Raw genomic sequence first — 22,075 nt, forward strand, 5'->3', positions numbered from 1 at the left:
CTAGTCTCCCACTGCTGAACTTTCGGGTGGTTTCCAACAATCAATGCCACTATGAGTCATTCTGTACACATAAAATTTTTATGTGCAAGTACACAGAGGATGGTCCTAGGATGGAAATGGTTAGATCAAAGAGTAAATGCACCTATAAGAGGCAACTCTCACAAATCCCTGTCTCTCTCAAAGCCTCACTAACAAAGTGGTTGATGAAGATGCATTTTTACCAATCTGATAGGTGAGAAATGGCACCTTGGTATAGTTTTAATTTGATTTCCCTAATTATGAATGAGTGTGACTGAGCACCCTTTCACATACTGAAGGGTTACGGTAATTTTTTCTCTATGAATTATACATGTCCTTCTCACATTTTCCCACTGGTTTTGACCTTTTTCTTTTCAATAACTCGAAGTTCTTTATTAGGGGAATCAGCTCATCTATATAAGCTGCAAATATGTTCTTGTCTTTTGTCATTAGGTATGTCACGCAGATGTTTTCCACGTTTATAAAGTGAAATTTATTTTAAAACCTTTTACTAGGGGCGCCTGTGTGGCTCAGTCATTAAGCGTCCGCCTTCGGCTCAGGTCATGATCCCAGGGTCCTGGGATCGAGTCCCACATCAGGCTCCTTGCTCCGTGGGAAGCCTGCTTCTCCCTCTCCCACTCCCCTTGCTTGTGTTCCCTCTCTTGCTGTGTCTCTCTCTGTCAAATAAATAAATAAAATACTTAAAAAAAATAAAATAAAATAAAACCTTTTACTAGAATTCAACTTTCAGATAAAGAGCTGGTATCCAAGATCTATAAAGAACTTCTCAAACTCAACACCCAAAAAACAAATAATCATGTCAAAAAATGGGCAGAAGACATGAATAGACACTCTCCAAGGAAGACATACAAATGGCTAACAGACACATGAAAAAGTGTTCAACATCATTAGCCATCAGGGAAATACAAATCAAAACCGCATTGAGATACCACCTTACACCAGTTAGAAGGGCAAAAATTAACAAGACAGGAAACAACAAATATTGGTGAGGATGTGGAGAAAGGGGAATCCTCTTACACTGTTGGTGGGAATGCAAGTTGTTGGTACAGCCACTTTGGAAAACAGTATGGAGGTTCCTCAAGAAGTTAAAAATAGAGCTACCCTATGACCCAGCAATTGCACTACTGGGTATTTACCCCAAAGACACAGATGTAGTGAAAAGAAGGGCCATACGCACCCAAATGTTCATAGCAGCAACGTCCACAATAGCCAAACTGTGGAAGGAGCCAAGATGCCCTTCAACAGATGAATGGATAAAGAAGATGTGGTTCATATATACAATGGAATATTACTCAGCCATCAGAAAGGATGAATACCCACCATTTGCATCAACATGGATAGAAATGGAGGGGATTATGCTAAGTGAAATAAGTCAGGCAGAGAAAGACAATTATCATATGGCTTCACTCATATGTGGAACATAAGGAATAGCGTGGAGGACCATAGGGGAAGGAAAGGACAACTAAGGGTGGGAATCCAGGGAGGGTGAGGAGGCAAACCATGAGAGACTATGGACTCCGGGAAACAATCTGAGGGTTTCGGGGGGGGAGGGGGGATGGGGTAGCCCAGTGATGGGTATTAAGGAGGGCACGTGTTGTAATGAGCACTGGATGTTATACGCAAATAATGAATCTTGGAACACTACATCAAAAACTAATGATGTACTATATGGTGACTAACATACAAAAAAAAAAAATTCAACTTTCTGATTAAAAAGACCTTCATTGCAAGACTAAAGAATTTCACTCATGTTTTCTTCTAGTACTTTTGGGTTTTTTTACATTTAATCCTTTTGAACTTTGATCCTGGTGTATGGTCTAAGATGTGGATCCAGATTTATTTTATTCCAAATGGCTACCAGTTATCCCTAAACCCTTTGTTAAAAATCTAAATCAATTTTGACCCCACTCATTTATGATCTCACCTTTACCCTAAATGCCCAAGTGTATTTGAGACTATTTCTGGAATTTCTGTCCTGTCTCACTGGCTTGCTACTCAAAGTTACTGCCACGCTCCTAAAACAGAGCTCTGCAACATGGACCAGTCTCTACTCACCACTCTCTCTTCTCTCTGCTGGCACTCCTGCATGCCATTTTACACTGAACTTCAGAATCAGCTTATGTAGAACCCAAGAGAAACAGGCTGGCATTTTTATTTGAAATCTTGTTAAACGAATAATCTGATTTAGAGAGATTAGGCTTTCTTATTCAAGAACACATATGTCCTTACATTTGTTCAAGCCTACTTTTGTGAGCTTTGGGAATGTTTTAAAAGTTTCCCTCTTATGGATTTTGCATATTTCTAAGCATCCTTATAGGATTATTTTTTTGTTGATATTTTTTGTCTTCTCCTCCCTTATACTTCACAACCAATTGCTGTTTTGTGTATACAAAAGCTATGGATCACAGCATACTGATTTTCTATCTCCATAACAGGGGATAGGGCATCTGTACACTGGGATGACATGCAGTTGTTAAGAACAAAGAATGGGTGTCTATGCATAGACATGGTGTGGGGGTGGAAGGACTTACAGTGTTGTGAGGAACTGTTCATGTCAGGGAAGAAGAGGTGGGGCACAGAGAACTCACTGCAGATGCTTTGATATTTTAAAAAATTTTACATATATTTCTTTTACATAATAACAAAGATTTCACAACTGTACCAGCAGGAACAGACCACATTATGTTGCAGCCACAAACCCCCAGCAAATCTGGTGGCACATGGACATGGTTTTCTTGCTCTGGCTCTGTGTCCAGCACAGGGTGTCAGGGGTCCAGAGACCCTCATCACTCAGGAACCTTCAGGAGGCTCCAGCACTCTACAACGTCACCATCTCCACAAATGGCTTTGGGAAGAAGGGCATGGAGAACCCAACCTGCTGTGAAATGCTTCTACCTAGAAGAGTCACACGTTACTCCCTTCAGACTGTAAGACTGTACCTCACTGTAAGGTCCCAGACTGGAAACTCGGTGAACAACAGATGTGCCCACAGGGTGAAACAGCTGAGGTAGGTGCACAGCACTTAGAAAATAGATAAAGTGAGCCACTTCACAAATCTGCACTGGAAAACCTGCTCTTTAAAAGAGCCCTAAGTAAACTTCTTAACAAAGGACTATTTTTAGATGTAAGTGAACCTGTCCCCCCCACACCCACATTTTTCACCCACATCCACTTTTTTTTTAAGTAGTCCCCACACTGGGCATGGAACCCATTGTGGGGCTCAAACTCACAACCCTGAGATCAAGAGCTGAGCTGAAATCAAGAGTTGGTCACTTAACTGACTGAGCCACCCAGGCGGCCCCATACTTTTAATTTTCCTATCTGGGAAGACTGAGCTTTCAGACTCTTTATTGAAAGAGTACACACTGATAGTACAGAAATTGGTACTTAAATTGACTACAGGTATCCTGGACAGATCCACCCTTCAATGCTTGTGGTCCCCCATGTTGATGACTGGAAGGTCCCCATGATTCACAATCACTCATCAGAGAGCCAGAAGGGGCTCACAAGGTGAGCTTCATGCAGTGCTTTCCTTGGAGGTCTGGTTTCCCCACAGCCTCTGCAGCAGGGACCCAGACCCTGCCAGCCACTCCAAAACTGACAAGATGGGAGGTGCTAAGCTACTGAGAAGGTCCCAAAGGACGCCATCAACCTGAGGAAAGGCTCTGTGGCAGGCCTGTGACCTCAGAAGCCCACCCCTTAGCACTGTGCCGTGGCCACTAATGTGGTCAGAGAAGGAAAGCAGCACCCTGGGTAAAGCCCTGGTTTCCCTCCTGAGACACTGGCCCAGTATTTTCAACCTACACTATTTCCCTCTTCTAACAGCATGTGTACGAGAGACAGCCCAAACACAGGCAGGAGCACAGTGGCTAGGGCACAGGCCCTGGGCCTGCCCAGCAATGCCTGCAATGGCCATGAGACCACAGGCAAGCTACAGACTACAGGGGACAGTTTCCTCATCTGGGATAACACACCCCACCTCATGAGGTTAGTTGTGAACATTTCAGAAGTTAATACATGCAAAGTGCTGAAGAGGATGGTATCTGGTACAAAGTACTGAATGTTATTTTTACTAATTCTTCCTGTGCCTACTTTTATTGACTGTTCCCTTTTCCTGTCTTTACTTCTTTGGGACTGTTCTGCCTCGACACTCTCCTTCACCTTCCTTTCGCCCATCATCAGCAAACACCAACTTGCCAAATGCTGTTTTTGAAAGACAGTGGCATCTGGGACACAAGAGATGTGGGCTAACCAGGAAGACTGTGGCTTTAAAAGCTCTGCAAACGCAGCCTTCCTACTGTTGAGGGGCCACGGACCAAGACCTGGTGTGGTAGCCTCCGCTCCTACACACAGGCCACTGGGTCCACACAGGCATTTAAGCGCAGTGGACCCATACCTGCCTGCTGCACCTAAGTGGTGGCAGCCAGGCGTCGGATCTCAGGGCCTCACTGTGACCAGCCCTCATAGGCAGAGTCACAGCCTCAGCAGCAGGCTCAATTCACCTCTCAACCAACCCCTACCCACCCTCCCCAACTCCCCCCACAGAAAAACTGATACCTGCATTTTTGTAGGTCATGAACTAGCATAATTTTCTGCAAAATGAGGACTGACACAGTGTTGCCAAGTTTTTAATTTTACCAAGTAAGGATTTCTAAAACTAGCTAATCTGAAGAGAACATTTTAACGCCAAAAAAGATACAAAGGACACTGTCTCAGAATTCAAACACTATAAATTTACCTTTATGAGATACTCTCTACACTATCCTTATTTTTTCATTTCCCTTCCACACAGCAAAAATTTAGTTCAAAACTACTATGGACCCCAAGCCAGTGCTGGGAACTCCTGCTCCTCAGGAAGGGCACCATGGGCTTCTTCCATCTTTCCTGCCTTCCTCTTCACACCTATTGATCCTGTTTTCTGTCTGCTTTGGTCCAAGAAGGACATGGTTTCAGGACAAAACCAATTCCAGAAACCTCTGGATCCCACTTCAGGGCTCTTATTCCTATATCCTCTCTTTCATTTATGGAAGCAGTACTGGTTACAGGCAAGAAGATAAACTTCTGGCCTCATTCCTAAAGGGGGCCAGTGTAATGACATCTTTTTAGCATCTTATATGGGGTTTTGCTCTTCCTGGCCCAGGTCAGAACAGCACAAGTCCTGGATTTTCGATGGCGATAAGAGCTAAGGCACAAATAGTAGGAAGGTATGTTTTGACAAAAATCAATATACTGCTTTTCTTTTTTTTAATACATTGCTTTTCTATCTTATCAAAAGTGCAAGCATAGAATTTTTTAAAAAATTTCCTCATCACTAATAAAAATAAAACTGTCTCAAAGAAAATGTGGTATGTTTACACAATGGAGTATTATTCAGCCTTAAAAGGAAGGTAATTGTGACATATGTCACAACGTGGATGAACCTTTAAGACATTATACGAAGTGAAATAAGCCAGACACAAAAGGACAAATATTCTAGGATTCCACTTCTATGAGGAACCTAGAGTATTCAGAAAGTTTAACAGTTGTCATCAGGGGCTGGGGTTGGGAGTGGGGAGTTAGCGTTTAATGCATACAGAGTTTCGGTTCCAGAAGATGAACAGGTTCTAGAGATGGGGGGGGCGGGTAGTGATGGCTGCACACCTTGTGAATGTGTTTAATGCCATGGAATTGTGCACTTACAAATGGTAAATTGTTACATATATTTTTCCACAATAAAAAATATTTCCAAAGGCTGTCTCATTTGGGAAATGAGCTCCCTTTTCATTTAGCTGTTCACTCAAGAAGCATTCTGTTTGTCTAGCTCCAGATTTGTTTATCAGAACTAAGCATTCCTTACCAACTAGAAGAAACTACCTGCTTTCCAAACCTATTTTCATAGCAAAAAAAGTTCATTCCTTTTGATTGCTGAGTAATATTCTACTGTGGGGCTATGCAACTCGCTTTTACACACACTTGCTGATGGGTATTGGATTGTTTCCAGTTTTCTTTGTTTAAAGGTTTTATTTTTAAGTAATCTTTCCACCCAGCATGGGGCTTAAATTTACAACCCCAAGATCAAGAGTCACATACTCTACCAACTGAGCCAGCCAGGCACCCTGGATCATTTCCAGTTTTTGCCTATTACAGATTAAACCTGCTATTAACATTATTATTTTCGTTTTTGATTTCTTTGATTTCTGTTTCGGTCTTTATTATATGTTTTTTTTTCTGTTTACTTTGGGTTTAATTCCCACTTTTTGTTCATTAGTTTCTTAATATGGAGACTGAAGTCATTGAAGACCTTTCTTCCTTCCTATGGGCATTTGGTACTATAAATTCCCCAAGGATGCTTTAGGAGCATACACTTGTCATTATTTTCATTCAGTTTGGACTACTTTCTAATTTCCTCTTGGATTTTTTCTATGACCCATGGCTTATTCAAAAGTGTGTTATTCACTTCACAAATGTTTCAGGATTTTCCAGAGACATCTTGTTTTTACTGATTTCTAATTTAATTCCTTATGGTCACAAAACAGACTTTGCATGACTTAAATTCTTTTAAAGCTCTTGAGACTTGTTTTATGGTCTAGAATATAATCTATCTGGTTTGATGTGCACTTGAGGAGAACATATATCTGCCCTTGTTGGACAGACTGCCAATCAAGGTAAGTTGGTGGACAGTGTTGCTGAAGTCTATTACATCCTTGCTGATTTTCTGCCTCCTACTTCTATCAGTTATTGAAATCTTTGGCTATAATCGTGGATGTGTCTATTTTCTTCACAGTTCTATTTCTGCTGTATGGATGTTGAAGCTCTGTCAATTACATACACAAATGTTCAAAGTTGTTATGTCCTCTTGATTAATTGATCTGTCATTATGAAATGATTTGCTTTATCTCTCATAATATTCTTTGCTCGGAAATATACGTTGATATTAATATAGCCACCCCTGCTACCTTTTCTCTTCCTTATGATTCTTCATATCATTTTCTTATATATAGCTTACTTTCTGTAGAAATACAGTATACAATACATATAACATAGAAAATATGTGTTAACTGTTTATTAGTAAGGCTTCTGGTTAACAGTAGGCTATTAGTAGTTGAAGTTTTGTGGAGTCAAAGTTATACACAGTTTTTTGCCTGCATGGGACTGGGTATCCCTAATATCCCATGTTGTTCAAGGGGCAACTTGGTACATAAAATATATATGTAATATATAACATATAAAGGTTTGCATAATATATATATAGTATCTCATATTCTCTCAGAATGAACAAAAGAGTCAAGTCAGGATTCATTCCCCAAGACTAATAGTTGGTTAAATTCTTCTTAGTTCACAGGTGCAAACCTGAAGAACAATCTTCAAAATCTTATCTGAACACAGTGAATATTGGGGTAACTTCACTCAACAGAATTGAAAAAGTTAAGGCCTTAATAAAATACACAAGAGCAATCCATAAATGTCTCTTTGTTCCCAGAGAAGAAAACAAAAAAATCATGAGGATATTGGCAGAATTGTCCTGCTGTGAAAAGGCCTTATTCTCCTGCCAGAGACAAAAATGTTTTACACTACAGTACAGCTTGTTTTCAGGTGCCTTACATGCAACTGCATTACCTACTGTTACAAAAAACCAAAAATTCAGCTGAGTGCATTTTAAAGCTCTTACTGGCTTTATTCAGCAGTTCTGAATCAGGCAGCACCCAACCCAGCAGACAGGAGCTTGGAGGAACAGTACAAAATGAAATGCTTTGACAAGCAGAGAAGTGAGCATGAAGAAGGGATTTACGCTGGACAAAAAAGCGGGTTGGTTATGGCCGGGTCACTTTCCTTTAGAGGATGACAGGGGTCTGTCAGGCAGATTACCTCGCTTGTGCTGGTCAGGCAATTCCTGAACGAGTGGTTTAAGATTCCATTTCTGCGAGAGCTGAAGCCATAATTAAGTTAGGTCTTGGTTTGGCAAAGTAGGGCTTAGCCTAAGGGACTCCACTTGGGGCCTGTTGTCTTATGTTTAACACTACCTTGCTTTATTTTTCTTTATACCATTTTGCACCCCTTGAAATTTTACTGTATATGTAAACACTACCTTTTTTGCTGCCTTTCTCCTTCATGACAATGTAAGCTCTGTAAAGGCTGGGACCTGTCTGGCTCTTGTGCAACATTTTGTCCACATCCTCTTGCACACAGTAGGCCTCAACAAGTATTTGTTAGATGAATGAAAGAACAAACATGCAAGCAATATTTCTGATATATGCCACACTGTTAACAGTAATTATCCAGGGAAATTCCACTTTCTCATTACCTTCCCTGTTTTAAATTTTTATTAAGAGGGGTGCCTAGGTGACTCAGTCGTTAGGAGTCTGCCTTCGGCCCAAATCATGATCTCAGGGTCCTGGGATCAAGCCCCGCGTCGGACTCTCTGCTCAGTGGGAAGCCTGCTTCTCCCTCTCCCACCCCCCTGCTTGTGTTCCCTCTCTCGCTGTCTCTCTCTCTGTCAAATAAATAAATAAAATCTTTTTAAAATTTTTTTATTAAGAAATCTTTATTACTTTTGTAATCAGAAAAAAATTTAAATGAAAGCAGAACAGAGGGAGAGAGAGGGTTCCTTGAGGGCTGCCTTTCACCATGGTGATCACCAATCCCTGTAGAACCTTGCCTTGGTGCCTGCAGATTCTCCCTCGTGCTTTCTCTTGAGGTGCTGGGGCTGTAATGGCAGGCTCCCAGTCAGCCTACGCTGGTGTAACAGTCCCTTCCTTCTAGAACCCTAAGCCAATATCAAATGTCCAGTCTTATTTTCCTTCCCATAGGTTCTGCCATGACCTGCCTTGTTGAAGTGTGCTGTGCCCCCAAACTGTGAGAATTTCTTTTCTTATATCTACAGAAACCTTGGTAAGCCAGGGATGCATTGATAGGATGCACTACATCCTGTCAAAGAAGGGAGAGCCTAACTACCATTACCTTGATCCCAAAACCAGACAAAGACCCCATCAAAAAGGAGAATTACAGACCAATGTCCTTGATGAACATGGATGCAAAAATTCTCACCAAAATACGAGCCAATAGGATCCAACAGTACGTTAAAAGGATTATTCACCACGACCAAGTGGGATTTATACCTGGGCTGCAAGGTTGGTTCAACATCCACAAATCAATCAACATGATACAATACATTAACAAAAGAAAGAACAAGAATCATATGATCCTCTCAATAGATGCAGAAAAAGCATTTGACAAAGTACAGCATCCTTTCTTGATCAAAACTCTTCAGAGTATAGGCATAGAGGGTACATACCTCAATATCATAAAAGCCATCTATGAAAAACCCACAGCGAATATCATTCTCAATGGGGAAAAACTGAGAGCTTGCCCCCTAAGGTCAGGAACGCGGCAAGGATGTCCACTATCACCACTGCTATTCAACATAGTATTAGAAGTCCTAGCCTCAGCAATCAGACAACAAAAAGAAATAAAAGGCATCCGAATCGGCAAAGAAGAAGTCAAATTCTCACTCTTTGCAGATGATATGATACTTGATGTGGAAAACCCAAAAGACTCCACCCCAAAACTGCAAGAACTCATACAGGAATTCAGTCAAGTGGCAGGATATAAAATCAATGCACAGAAATCAGTGGCATTCCTATACACCAACAAGACAGAAGAAAGAGAAATTAAGGAGTCGATCACATTTACAATTGCACCCAAAACCATAAGATACCTAGGAATAAATCTAACCAAAGAGGCAAAGGATCTGTACTCAGAAAACTATAAAATATTCATGAAAGAAATTGAGGAAGACACAAAGAAATGGAAAAACGTTCCATGCTCATGGATTGGAAGAACAAATATTGTGAAGATGTCAATGCTACCTAGAGCAATCTACACATTCAATGCAATCCCCATCAAAATACCATCCACTTTTTTCAAAGAAATGGAACAAATAATCCTAAAATTTGTATGGAACCAGAAAAGACCCCGAATAGCCAGAGGAATGTTGAAAAAGAAAACCAAAGCTGGCGGCATCACAATTCCAGACTTCCAGCTCTATTACAAAGCTGTCATCATCAAGACAGTATGTTACTGGCACAAAAACAGACACATAGATCAATGGAACAGAATAGAGAGCCCAGAAATGGACCCTCAACTCTATAGTCAACTAATCTTTGACAAAGCAGGAAAGAATGTCCAATGGAAAAAAGACAGTCTCTTCAACAAATGGTGTTGGGAAAATTGGACAGCCACATGCAGAAGAATGAAACTGGACCATTTCCTTACACCACACACAAAAACAGACTCCAAATGGTTGAAAGACCTCAATGTGAGACAGGAGTCCATCAAAATCCTAAAGGAGAACACAGGCAGCAACCTCTTCGACCTCAGCCGCAGCAACTTCTTCCTAGAAACATCGCCAAAGGCAAGGGAAACAAGGGCATAAATGAACTATTGGGACTTCATCAAGATAAAAAGCTTTTGCACAGCAAAAGAAACAGTCAACAAAACCAAAAGACAACCGACAGAATGGGAGAAGATATTTGCAAATGACGTATCAGATAAAGGGCTAGTATCCAAAATCTATAAAGAACTTCACTCAACACCCAAAGAACAAATAATCCAATCAAGATGTGGGCAGAAGACATGAACAGACATTTTTCCAAAGAAGACATTCAAATGGCCAACAGACACATGAAAAAGTGCTCAACATCGCTCGGCATCAGGGAAATCCAAATCAAAACCTCAATGAGATATCACCTCACACCAGTCAGAATGGCTAAAATTAACAAGTCAGGAAATGACAGATGTTGGTGGGGATGTGGAGAAAGGGGAACCCTCCTACACTGTTGGTGGGAATGCAAGCTGGTGCAGCCACTCTGGAAAACAGCATGGAGGTTCCTCAAAAAGTTGAAAATAGAGCTACCCTACGACCCAGCAATTGCACTACTGGGTATTTACCACAAAGATACAAATGTAGGGATCCGAATGGGTACGTGCACTCCAATGTTTATAGCAGCAATGTCCACAATAGCCAAACTGTGGAAAGAGCTAAGATGTCCATCGACAGATGAATGGCTAAAGAAGATATTGAATATATATACACTGGAATATTATGCAGCCATGAAAAGGAATGAGAGCTTGCCATTTGCAACGACGTGGATGGAACTGGAGGGTGTTATGCTGAGCGAAATAAGTCAATCAGAGAAAGACATGTATCATATGACCTCACTGATATTAGGAATTCTTAATCTCAGGAAACAAACTGAGGGTTGCTGGAGTGGTGGGGGGTGGGAGGGATGGGGTGGCTGGGTGATAGACACTGGGGAGGGTATGTGCTATGGTGAGCGCTGTGAATTGTGCAAGACTGTTGAATCACAGATCTGTACCTCTGAAACAAATAATGCAATATATGTTAAAAAAAAAAAAGAAAAGAAGAAGCTAGCAAGAGGGGAAGAATGGGGGGTGGAAATCGGAGGGGGAGTCGAACCATGAGCGACGATGGACTCTGAAAAACAAACTGAGGGTTCTAGAGGGGAGGGGTGGGAGGATGGGTTAGCCTGGTGATGGGTATTAAAGAGGGCACGTTCTGCATGGAGCACTGGGTGTTACACACAAACAATGAATCATGGAACACTACATCAAAAACTAATGATGTAATGTATGGTGATTAACATAACAATTAAAAATTTTTAAGAAAAAGTGAGAGCCTAAAAGATGAGATTCTCTGCAGACAAATCAGCACAAAAAAATGTCATAACAACAAAAGACAAAAGTGAGATCAGACTAACCATCTCCAGCCATGTCTGTATTTTGTCTTTACTATAGATATCATTAAAACATTTGAGTGTAAGAGCTGATGGCTGCCATGAGTAAAAACTGACAGACAACAAACTCCCTGAGAACAGGTACTGTTTCCTTCCATCTTTATGTTCCCCGTGCCTAGCATGCATCTGACCAACAACCCAAGTATTATAACTGTGTGCTGAATAAACCAACCCATGGGCACCCGCCACTGACATGGCCATTTTCAGGTAGCGGTGAAATGATCTTCCAGGGCCAGGAATGGCACAAGTCAAGGATGAAAGAAGAAAGGGTGGGAAGTCTCTGTTGTACGAGAAAACAGTTAAAAGCCATATATGTCTCTCAGGGACCTGAACCACCAGAAAAGCGACTGCATCAAAATGACCTGCTCCAACCCTGAACATTCCTCCTTCCCATTACGAATAGATAGTTCAGTCCATATATCTAAACCTTGCATGGAGATCCCACAAGTTTGTAAGAACTGAAAACAACTTGAACTTTCTTTTCTTACCCTAAAGCTCAGGGCAACTTCTTTCAAACTTTAAGAACATATCCAAGAGTCTAGCATTCCAGAGATCCACTTGTGTTCCTTCAGTGACACCCCTTATTTGCCTTCATCTTTGCAAAATCAAGAGTCTTACTCTTCTGAAACTACTCACAATGACACTCATCGACCCTCCCCTCTTTTTACCTTTTAGGACACTTCCATACCTGGTGAACAGAACACAGATATTAAGACAACTCAAGTCCACAAGTACCATCTCAAGACAAATTCTATTTAGAAATAGTTCTTTGTGTATTAGCAAAACCTGAGAGGTAAGGATTCTGCCTGGGTCCCACACAATCACTCTATCTTGACCTCAGTTCATGTTGTTCCTTTTCCTACCTCCACCTCCAACCCAGCTATAACCCCCTTGTCGTGAGGATGTGTGCAGGAACCTTGTGGAGCCACTGCCCTCCCACTCAGGCCCCCCAGAACCAAGCAGCATTCGACTGTGCAGAAACACGTGTGGCTTCTCAGACACGAGCTCACAGCTGAAATGACTTCCCATGGGAGCCATTTCTGAAACATTACATGTCAGAGAGAAAGAAAGAAGAGTCCCTGCTGGGTAGCATGACTGTTCACATTAATGTTGAGCAATATGGTGGAACAGTCTATTTAGGTCACGGACAAAGAACTAGGGCTGTCCAGGTGGAGAAGTGCAAGGGAAAGACTGCAGCACCTCCACCCCCCCCGCCTCCTCAGGGGACAACCGTGCTCTTGTTTCACAGAGAAAGTAGAAGCATGCAGAAGACAACTTCCAATGCTCCCCCCCACAAATCTAACCACCTCCCTACACCTTCATGGCCCTCTTGGCCTGTCTTCATGTGTGGGCACCCTCCACTTAGCCTTGGGGTGCTGGGTCCCAGAGACACCAGGCCACCAGCGTCTGCGAGGCCAGTCTATGCCTACTGGACCATCCCACTGAGCACAGCAATGAGCTCTAACAACAGCACTGGTCAGAAGCCTCCTCCTACCCCAGGGATCCCCCTTATCTTTATTCCCTTTTATGGTAAAACTCCTTAAAAAAGCTATCTGCATTTCTTCCCTCCACCTCTCCCTTGAGCCACTCTGTCAGGCTCTTACCCCCAGCATTCCATTAACCCACTCTTGTCAACCACTCATCTCCATGTCACCAAATCCAAGAGCAGATCACACTTTCTCTGCAACAGGCTTCTCCACCCAGCTGCCTTGACCCTTTCCTCCTAGCGCTCTTCCTAATCTATTCCCTTGCTTCCTCCAGGTCTCCTCTTCTCCCAGCCCCTAACCACTGAGGACCCCGGGGCCCAGCCCTCAGACCCCCATCATGACTCTAAATACTTTCTGCAGGCTAACGGTCAGAAGTCAGCCTCACTCCCCTGAACTCCAGCTCCTCCTACCTACCGCAACTGCAAGAGGAGGCACTTCAATATGCCCCAAACCAAACTCATCACCCCCCAAAGCACTTGCTCTTCCCACAACTGGCCCATCTCAGCACACGGCAGCTCCTTGCCTCCAGCTGCTCAAAAGAAAACTGGTGAAGCATCTCTGACCGTCCTTGCTCTCATACTAATCTACCCCCAAATCTGTTGACATCTCCTTCAAAATAGATCCAGAACGCAGCACTTCTCCCCTCCACAGCTACCGCCAGCCCAAGCCCCCATCATCTGTTGCCTGGGTGACTCCTAACTGGTCCTCCTGCTCCCTCTGGACCTCCAGTCTGTCCTTGTCACAGCAGAGTAACATGTTAATGACATACATCACATCAAGGCATTTCTCCACTCTAAAGAGGCCAGTGGCTTCCATTCAAATGTCCTCTATCAGAAAGGCCTCCTGCCACCTAAACCATGCACACATCAAGGTGCTCCTTACTGGCCTACTTTTCTCCTCAGCGCCCCAAGCACCTGACGCGGCTTGTTCTCACTTGTTTGTTATCCGCCTCCCCTACCAGGATGTAAAGTCCACGAGATGTGACCTGCATCCATTGCTGCAGCCTCAGCACTGAGAAGAGTTACTCTATATAACAGGTACTCAAACTCTGCTAAGTGAACTGATGAAAAAAAATGTCGAATAACCAAACAGTACCGTTACAAATGTTATAATACCCACAGATACGTTCACAGATCATGATCATAACTACAGGCACAACTGGCTCAGAAGAATACTGGAACAGTTTGGGGGCAGATAAGATGGGGGTAAATTCCTCTTGACATAAGTTACCAGAGCTTTCTCAGTACTCCCAACTAATAGTATTAGTAATAACCCTGGGGATGACCAAAGTAGAAGGTGCTACTAATTGGGTGCTCACCATGCACCCAGTTCTTTTGTACATCCAAGCTTCACCCCGATCCTACAGGGGAGGTATTTCTATCCCCACATCACAGAGGGAGAAACAGACTCAAAAAGTTGAACAAGTCTCCCCAACCCACAGAACCTGAAAACACTCGCATGGGGCTCCGTTATCTATGAGACTGATATCCTCTAAGATATCAAATGATACTACAATGAGGACCACGCCCAAATAATGGTCAGTTGGCTAAATGGATATCTCAGGCAAAGTTTCCTGCTACTGTTCTTCCCTGTGTCAGCATCCCCTCTCCTAACTGACCCTTCCCAACCTAGCCTTCAGTTCAGGACAAGACAAATGACTTACCCACACCCTGTGCTGAAAGAGCCCTCTGTCAAAGCACAAACCCACCTACACGCAAGTTCTGTGGCATCATCTCTGGGAGAAGAGCACTGACTTAATCTGTCAGTTTTCAAGATCATATTACAGTAAAAATTTTTCCTGTAGAATTCATTTTGTAAAGAAAAGTGCCCTAGTAGGAGGAGGAGGATCATGAGTCTGGAAAGGCAGCCTGTCTCCACTGCTGTCAGCATAACCCTGGCAAGATGACCCATTTTCTATTCCTCTTTCCAAGGCTACCTCCATGATAATGTCTTCAGGAGCCTTTGAGCTACTCAAAAATATCTCCCACATAGAAGCAATGTCTGCCCAGTTACCATACAAGACAGACACTCCCTTGAGAAGGCTAAAAAGGAACTGGAAAGGAAGCAGAGATACAGGGTAAAAAGTCCCACCAAAGAGGGAGACACCAGAGAAGCACCAAGTCTCAGTGTCCTGGGTCCAGGGCTGAAGTGTGGCCTTGATAAGATAAATCGCAATTGGGAAGAGATGGACCCAGCTGGGGGCCTCAGCTGAGGCACCATAAACAAAGCCTGCCCTCTTGCTTGTCACAGTCCAGGCACAGAATGTACTCTCAGGGAGTGGAAGGAGAAGGGGGACGGAAAAAAAGCAAACTTTAACTACAAAAGCTAGCTCAGAACATACTCTCACCTTCTCAGTGTATAAAGAAAGGACAAAGAGATACCATGCAAAGCAGCTTCTAGGGTGAGCTCAGGAAGACTGATGTTGAAGGAGACTGGTGTTAACCTCAGCCACCTGCCTTTCTGGATTGTAGTAAAGCCATTAGCACCTGGATGAATTTCCTTGCTTTGGGTCAAGGAAGAACCAAGGGTGATGCCTCAGTTCCCCTGTATTTACACTTGAGGATCACCGGCTACGAAACCTCCCATGCAGCCCACTGGTCTCAGTCACCGGCAGATCCACCTATGAGCTAGAAGTGGAAGAATAAAGACTACTTCACTGAAACACAAAGGCCCACACATCTCATTACCGCCTTCCTAGGGTCCAAATTAGACCACTTATGCCATTAAGGCATATTCCCAAGAACTCCAGGGTTACTGAAAAAAACAGGAAATGCCTGCAAATCCTTTGTTTGCCAAAAATTACCAGATACTGTAAAAAGTAATATCTAGTCCCTCCTCTCAGGGAGTTCAGGGTCAACACATGAGTTAGATAAACATTTACCTTTAAAAACGACCAATCCAGAAATTTTAAAAAACAAAAAATGTTTTGTTCTGTCTTACTCCAAAGTTATTGTTTTTATCTGAATTAGTTGCAACGTTTACAAAGTTTGAGTTCACACAAACACACACACACACACACCCAGCTACTCTTCTCGAGAGACCGGATGATCTGGCCACCCTAGGGCCACATTCCTGCCACGGGCAGCAACAGGAGAGGTGCAGTAGCTCCTTTCAGATGGAAGATGTTCTCTCTACTTCTCCAGAACCCTCAGCAGTATCATGGTCTCCCAGAATTAATTAACAAAAAAAAATTTTTATTTGGGGGGAAAAAAAAAGATTTTTTTCAAAGAAAAGATACTTCAGTGTATATCTGTGTATGAGATATACCATTAACTAGTCTAAATAATCAAAGGGGAGAAAAGGAAAAAAATGTAAGCACACAAAATTAGGGAACAGGACAGGCATAACAGTCTCAGATACAGAGGAAAAAGCTGGATAAAACAGATGATTTTCTATGAATGTATAAATCACCAACACTAAACCCAGAAAGAGATAGCAAATCTAGAAAAAAGCACCCAGCCTAGGTAGTTTTACAGGGGAATTCCACCAAATTTAAAGAAACAGATCATTTCAAGAGTATTTAAACAGGCTAAAGCGGAGAAAGCTTTTAATAAAGCTAAGGAAAGCATTAAAACAACTTGATAAAGATTACATTAAAAATACAAAATTACAGGGGCGCCTGGGTGGCTCAGTCACTTAAGCGGCTGCCTTCAGCTCAGGTCATGATCCTAGGGTCCTGGGATCGAGCCCCACATCCAGCTCCCTGCTCAGTGGAGAGCCTCCTTCTCCCTCTCCCTCTGCCTGCCACTCTGCCTACTTGTGCTATCTCTTGTCAAATAAATAAATAAAATCTTTAAAAAAAAAACCAAAATTACAAACTAGTTTCACAAATAACAATGTAAAATGACTAAGTAAAATATTAATAGAATCTGGCTACACATTAACAGAGTTTTCACTGATGATTCAATAATAAGATGATGATTCAATAACATAAAATCTGTTACTATAATTCATATTTTTTTAAATATTTTATTTCTTTATTTGACATAGAGAGACACAGTGAGAGAGGGAACACAAGCAGGAGGAGTGGGAGAGGGAGAAGCAGGCTTCCCGTGGAGCAGGGAGCCGGATGTGGGGCTCAATCCCAGGACCCTGGGATCATGCCCTGAGCCAAAGGCAGATGCTTAACGACTGAGCCACCCAGGCGCTCCTGTTACTATAATTCATGCTAACAGGTCAAGGAAGAACATCTATATGATAATTTCACAGATGCTAAAATGGCATTTCATAAGATTCAACAACCATTTTTGATTAAAAAAACAAATAGTAACAACGCACCACTTAGTAAAATAACCAGTGTGGCAAAAACACTAAAAGCATTCTCAGTAAAGTAAGGAACAAAATAAGGTACCCACTATCATTCCTAGTATTTAATCTTGTTCTGAAAATACAATGCAACTAAAAAAGAGAAACAAAAGACAAAAAGTAGAAAACATGGAATGATATTCTCATTATTTGTAACTGATATGATATTATACCTGAAAATCCTAGAAAACCAACTGCAAAAACTACTAAAAACAATATGATTACATAAGTTGCTGCTTACAAAATTAATAAGTACAGGGGCGCCTGGGTGGCTCAGTCAGCTAAGTGTCTGCCTTCAGCTCAGGTCATGATTCCAGGGTCCTGGGATGGAGCCTAAGGTTGGGCTCCTTGCTCTGCCTGCTGCTCTCCCTGCTTGTGCTCTCTCTCTCTAATAAAGAAATAAAATCTTAAAAAAAAAATAAGTACAATGATAAAAATATGTAATATAAGAAGGGGTCCTATGCAACAACAAAAAAGATCAAATAACTAGGAATAAACTTAAGAAATGTACAAGATTTTTAAACAAACCACATTTTATTTTATTTTTTTTTAAAGATTTTATTTATTTTTGACAGAGAGAGAGAGCACGAGCAGGGGGAACAGCAGAGAAAGAGGGAGAAGCAGACTCCCTGCTGAGCAAGGAGCCTGATGCGGGGCTCGATCCCAGGACCCTGAGATCATGACCTGAGCCGAAGGCAGACGCTTAACCGTCTGAGCCACCCAGGCGCCCCAACAAACCACACTTTAAAAGACATTTCTGAGACAACTGGAGAAATGTGTATGTAGATTGGATATTAAATTAGTAATACGCAATAAACTGTTAAATTTGATAAATATAAAAAATTTCTGATAAATAGAGCAAATGAGGTTATATATATTTCAAAAGTCCCTATTTGTTCTAGTTCCCAAGTTATACTCTGAAGTAGTTATGAATAAAATCATTTGTTTTAAAATATTCTAGTCCCACCCCCTATGAAGAAATGGAGGGAGGAGGAACAAGTGGTTCAAGATTGGCAACACATGGCAAACTGTTTAAGATGTGATGGATACATCAAGGTTCATTATAATGTCTTCCCTATTTTTGTCTATTTGAAAATGTGCACAATAGAACCCAACAAAGGCAGGTAATGAGAGACCCAAAGGTACACAATAGGCTTATAAAAACACACAAAAATTGCCACCTAACAATTAGAAATGCAAATTAAAGCTACAAATCAGATGTCATTTTCATCGGTCAAATAGAAAAAAGATCAAAATACTTGGTAACATTCAGTATTGGCGGGAAGGGTGGCAACTGACTCTGCTGGGGAAAGTACCTGTCAGTACACCGGAGGGCACTTTGGCCTCACCTTTCAAAATTATAAACACACACCCTTTGGCCCAGGAATTTACACTACATATACTAGTTCAGTAAGTACTTTCCACCACCTACTATGGCCATGCACTGGAGACCAGAAAAGTGGAGGAAACAACGCCCCTGCTCTCATGGGGCTTCCATTCTTATAGGGGAGGAGATAACCAATAAAGCAAGTTAAGTACACAGACAATTGCAAGGTCAAAAGAGGTAAGTGTGATGAAAAAAGCAAACAGAATAAGGGCATTGGGAGTGGCAAGAAGTCTATTTTGGATGGGCTGGCCTAGGACGGCCTCTCTGAGGACGTGACAGTTGGGCAGAGACCTAGGTGAAGAAGAAAACAAAGCAGAAGAATGTCCAGGAGAACATTCCAAGAAATAGGGAAGGAAGCCACAGGGTAACACACAAATTTGGCTTTCCTGCCCTCTCCTTTTCTTTTTATTCCCTAACAGCCTTTTATTCCTCCAAAGGATATGAGCACCTCTTGAATGTCTTTGTCCCGATACAAAAATGAAAATAAGCATATCCTTTTAATACAGTACATCTTCGAGGAAGGTGCCAGGCCAGCACTGTTTCCCCAAACACTATTGTGCCTAACAATTTCATTTCTTCAAAGGAAGAATTCCCAAACTTATCTAGGTGTAATGCCAAACCTGTTAACAAAAGTACATTAAAGCTATTCCTGAGTTTGTAATGAAGATAAACCTTTCCACAAAAAAAGAGAACAAATTAGTTTCACAAAAGATATTGACCAGTTACTAGGTAACTTTATACCAAAAAAAAAAAAAAAATACTGTCAGTCCCTGCCCTTCTGGCAAGAATGTGAACCACTGACTTAGAGGAGACTATGGTTTAAATTCATAACCTTTTAAGCAATGAAGTTGAAATGTTGACGTGTCTACTTGGATAAATATTTCTATTTATCCAAATATTTATATTTTTATTTATCCAAATATTCATATTTTCAATTTCATGATCTTTTAGGCAATGAAACTGATATCTTTAGAGACTATTTTGATAAATACTTGACACTGAAGTGGCCAATGTCAATTAAGGGCATTCCAGTTGACCCCAAAAGAAATGACTGCAACAGCACCTGAGAATATTATGTACTAACTTGTTCAAAATCGTGAAACATCCAGACTTCAAAATTGCCATGAATGATACGTTCTATGAAGGGTCAGCTTAATTACGAAGCTAGCATACGGGGAGAGATTTGTCCCTGTGAAATACACTAACTTAATTCTGAAATCAGCTTTACCTGGATGCACTCATCTCCTACTCAGAGGGAGAACGCAAAAAACTAAAAGACACTCCAGCCTCTACGGAGATTCCTAAGGAGACAACTCGTGTAATCAAATTTCAAGCACCACTAGCCATCTGCACAATCAACGACAGGTTTCCCTCCAACAGCTGACGATGCGGTGTATCCCTGGCCACAGCACACCATTTAACCCTCCCCCAAAGGTCCAGCAGTTCTGAGCAGAGAATGCCACTTCTGACAACTAGTTACCCGACAAAAATTACCAAAGTGAGAAATCGGCAAAAAGGTAAGCTTCCGCACACGCCAGTCCAGCAAGAGGGGCGCTCAGTATGGAGTTCTATGCAGATCTGAGGCGAAGAATCCCAACGCTCTCTGGCTCGGGGCATGCCCTTCCGCGTCCCACCTCTTACATGCGGGGCGTCCAGGAGCCTCACAAGGGACGCCCCCCACGCCCTCTACTCTCCCACGCGGGGTCGTGATTGCCAGCCGCTCCCAACTCCTGGGAGAAACGCTGGTCCAGCCCGTCGCGGACGAGGTCCCACTGGCTCACCTGGGAAGGGGAAGGGCACGGGGCTGGGCTCCGCGGAGGGCCTGAAAAGGACACCAGGGGAGGGAAGGGGACAGTCGGGGGCGACCCCGCAGGCAGATATCTGGGGAAAGGATGCCCGCGGGCCGCATTTGCGGGCCAGGCGAGGTTTGAAAAGGATGGAGGAGAATTGGAAGAGGACACCAAAGGATGGAGGGTAGATGTGGGGCGCTCCTGCAGGCAAGAAACTTATGGAGGGGCGGGGGGCTTAAGGGCTGCGTGCGGGCCAGGTAGGGGGCCCCGCTCCTGCGCCGTGCCTCACCTGCCCAGCGCCCGCTTCATGCCAGCGTCCGCGGCGCAGCGCGGCTCTGCCGGCCCCTTGCCCGCCAGGCGCAGGTTCTGCTTCAGGCGGCAGTCGGCGTCCAGCGCCGCGGCGACCGAGCCGGAGGAGGACGAGCCCGAAGCGGCGCAGCGCTCATGCTCCAAGGCGACGGGCTCGGTCCGCTTCCTCATCCCGCGGCCGACGCGGCCAGCCGCCGACGGCGTCCGCTGACCTCGCCCGCCCGCCCGCGCTGCAGTCGCCGCTACTCACAGGAGCCGCTGCCGCCGGGAGCCCGCAGCCACTCGCATCCCAGCCCCAGGCCTCGGCGCCCGGCTCTACGGACCGGCGCCGGGGACCAGGTCGGCAGCGCCAGCCAATCAGCGCCGTGCTCCCACCGGCCCCGCCCCCGGCCCGCCCCCTCCTTGGTTCCGCCGGGAGCGCGCCCGGCGTCCTCGGCGCCGACTTTCAGCCATTTTGGAGAAGGGTAGGTGAAGCCTTGCGGGGCGTTACGGTCCGGTTCGGGCCAAGCGACCGGTGGTGCTGGCGAAGGGTCTGGGCTCTGTCGCCGCAGGTGGGAGGGCCGCCTTCGCCTGGGTGCTCGGCGCCATGAGCAAACGCACCCGGTCCTGCCCCAGATCAGTGGCCCGAACGTGGGAGGACGCCGGCCAGAAAGCACCCAACGAGCCAGAGCCGCAGAGGAAAGCTGGCTCCTTCCTCTCCCGCCCCAGACTGTGTGATTTTTCCCTAATGCTGAAAACCCAATGTGAATGAACCCCTCGGAAGCGTTTCTGTAATGGTTTATGAGAACAAAAAGCAAAAGGTAACAAATCACCATTCTCATGATTTATAACTATTTTCCCACAAGATTGTACTTTAAAAAAATATGCTCTCAGGTGCTTTTTTTTTTTTTAACACAAGCATATAAATCATTTAATTTTTAAGTTTTGGGCTGAACATATGAAAACTGAACTCATTAAACAGTTTAC

General features: G+C 43.4%; 1 protein-coding gene across 2 annotated transcripts in view; it reads right to left on the minus strand.

The window, feature by feature from the left end:
- ABHD12 (abhydrolase domain containing 12, lysophospholipase) overlaps positions 1 to 21,446 on the minus strand; it is a 90,281-nt gene extending 68,835 nt beyond the window's left edge. The window contains exon 1 of one of the 2 annotated variants that reach the window (XM_032419404.1): positions 21,090 to 21,446. In XM_032419404.1, the coding sequence (XP_032275295.1) occupies positions 21,090 to 21,280 (191 nt within the window). In that variant the 5' untranslated portion in view covers positions 21,281 to 21,446. The remainder of the gene's footprint in view (positions 1 to 21,089) is intronic. The other variant, XM_032419406.1, reaches the window with a different exon arrangement.
- Positions 21,447 to 22,075: the final 629 nt, after the last annotated feature.

Source organism: Phoca vitulina, unplaced genomic scaffold (genome assembly GCF_004348235.1).
Source record: "Phoca vitulina isolate PV1807 unplaced genomic scaffold, GSC_HSeal_1.0 scaffold22, whole genome shotgun sequence".
NCBI lineage: Eukaryota > Metazoa > Chordata > Mammalia > Carnivora > Phocidae > Phoca > Phoca vitulina.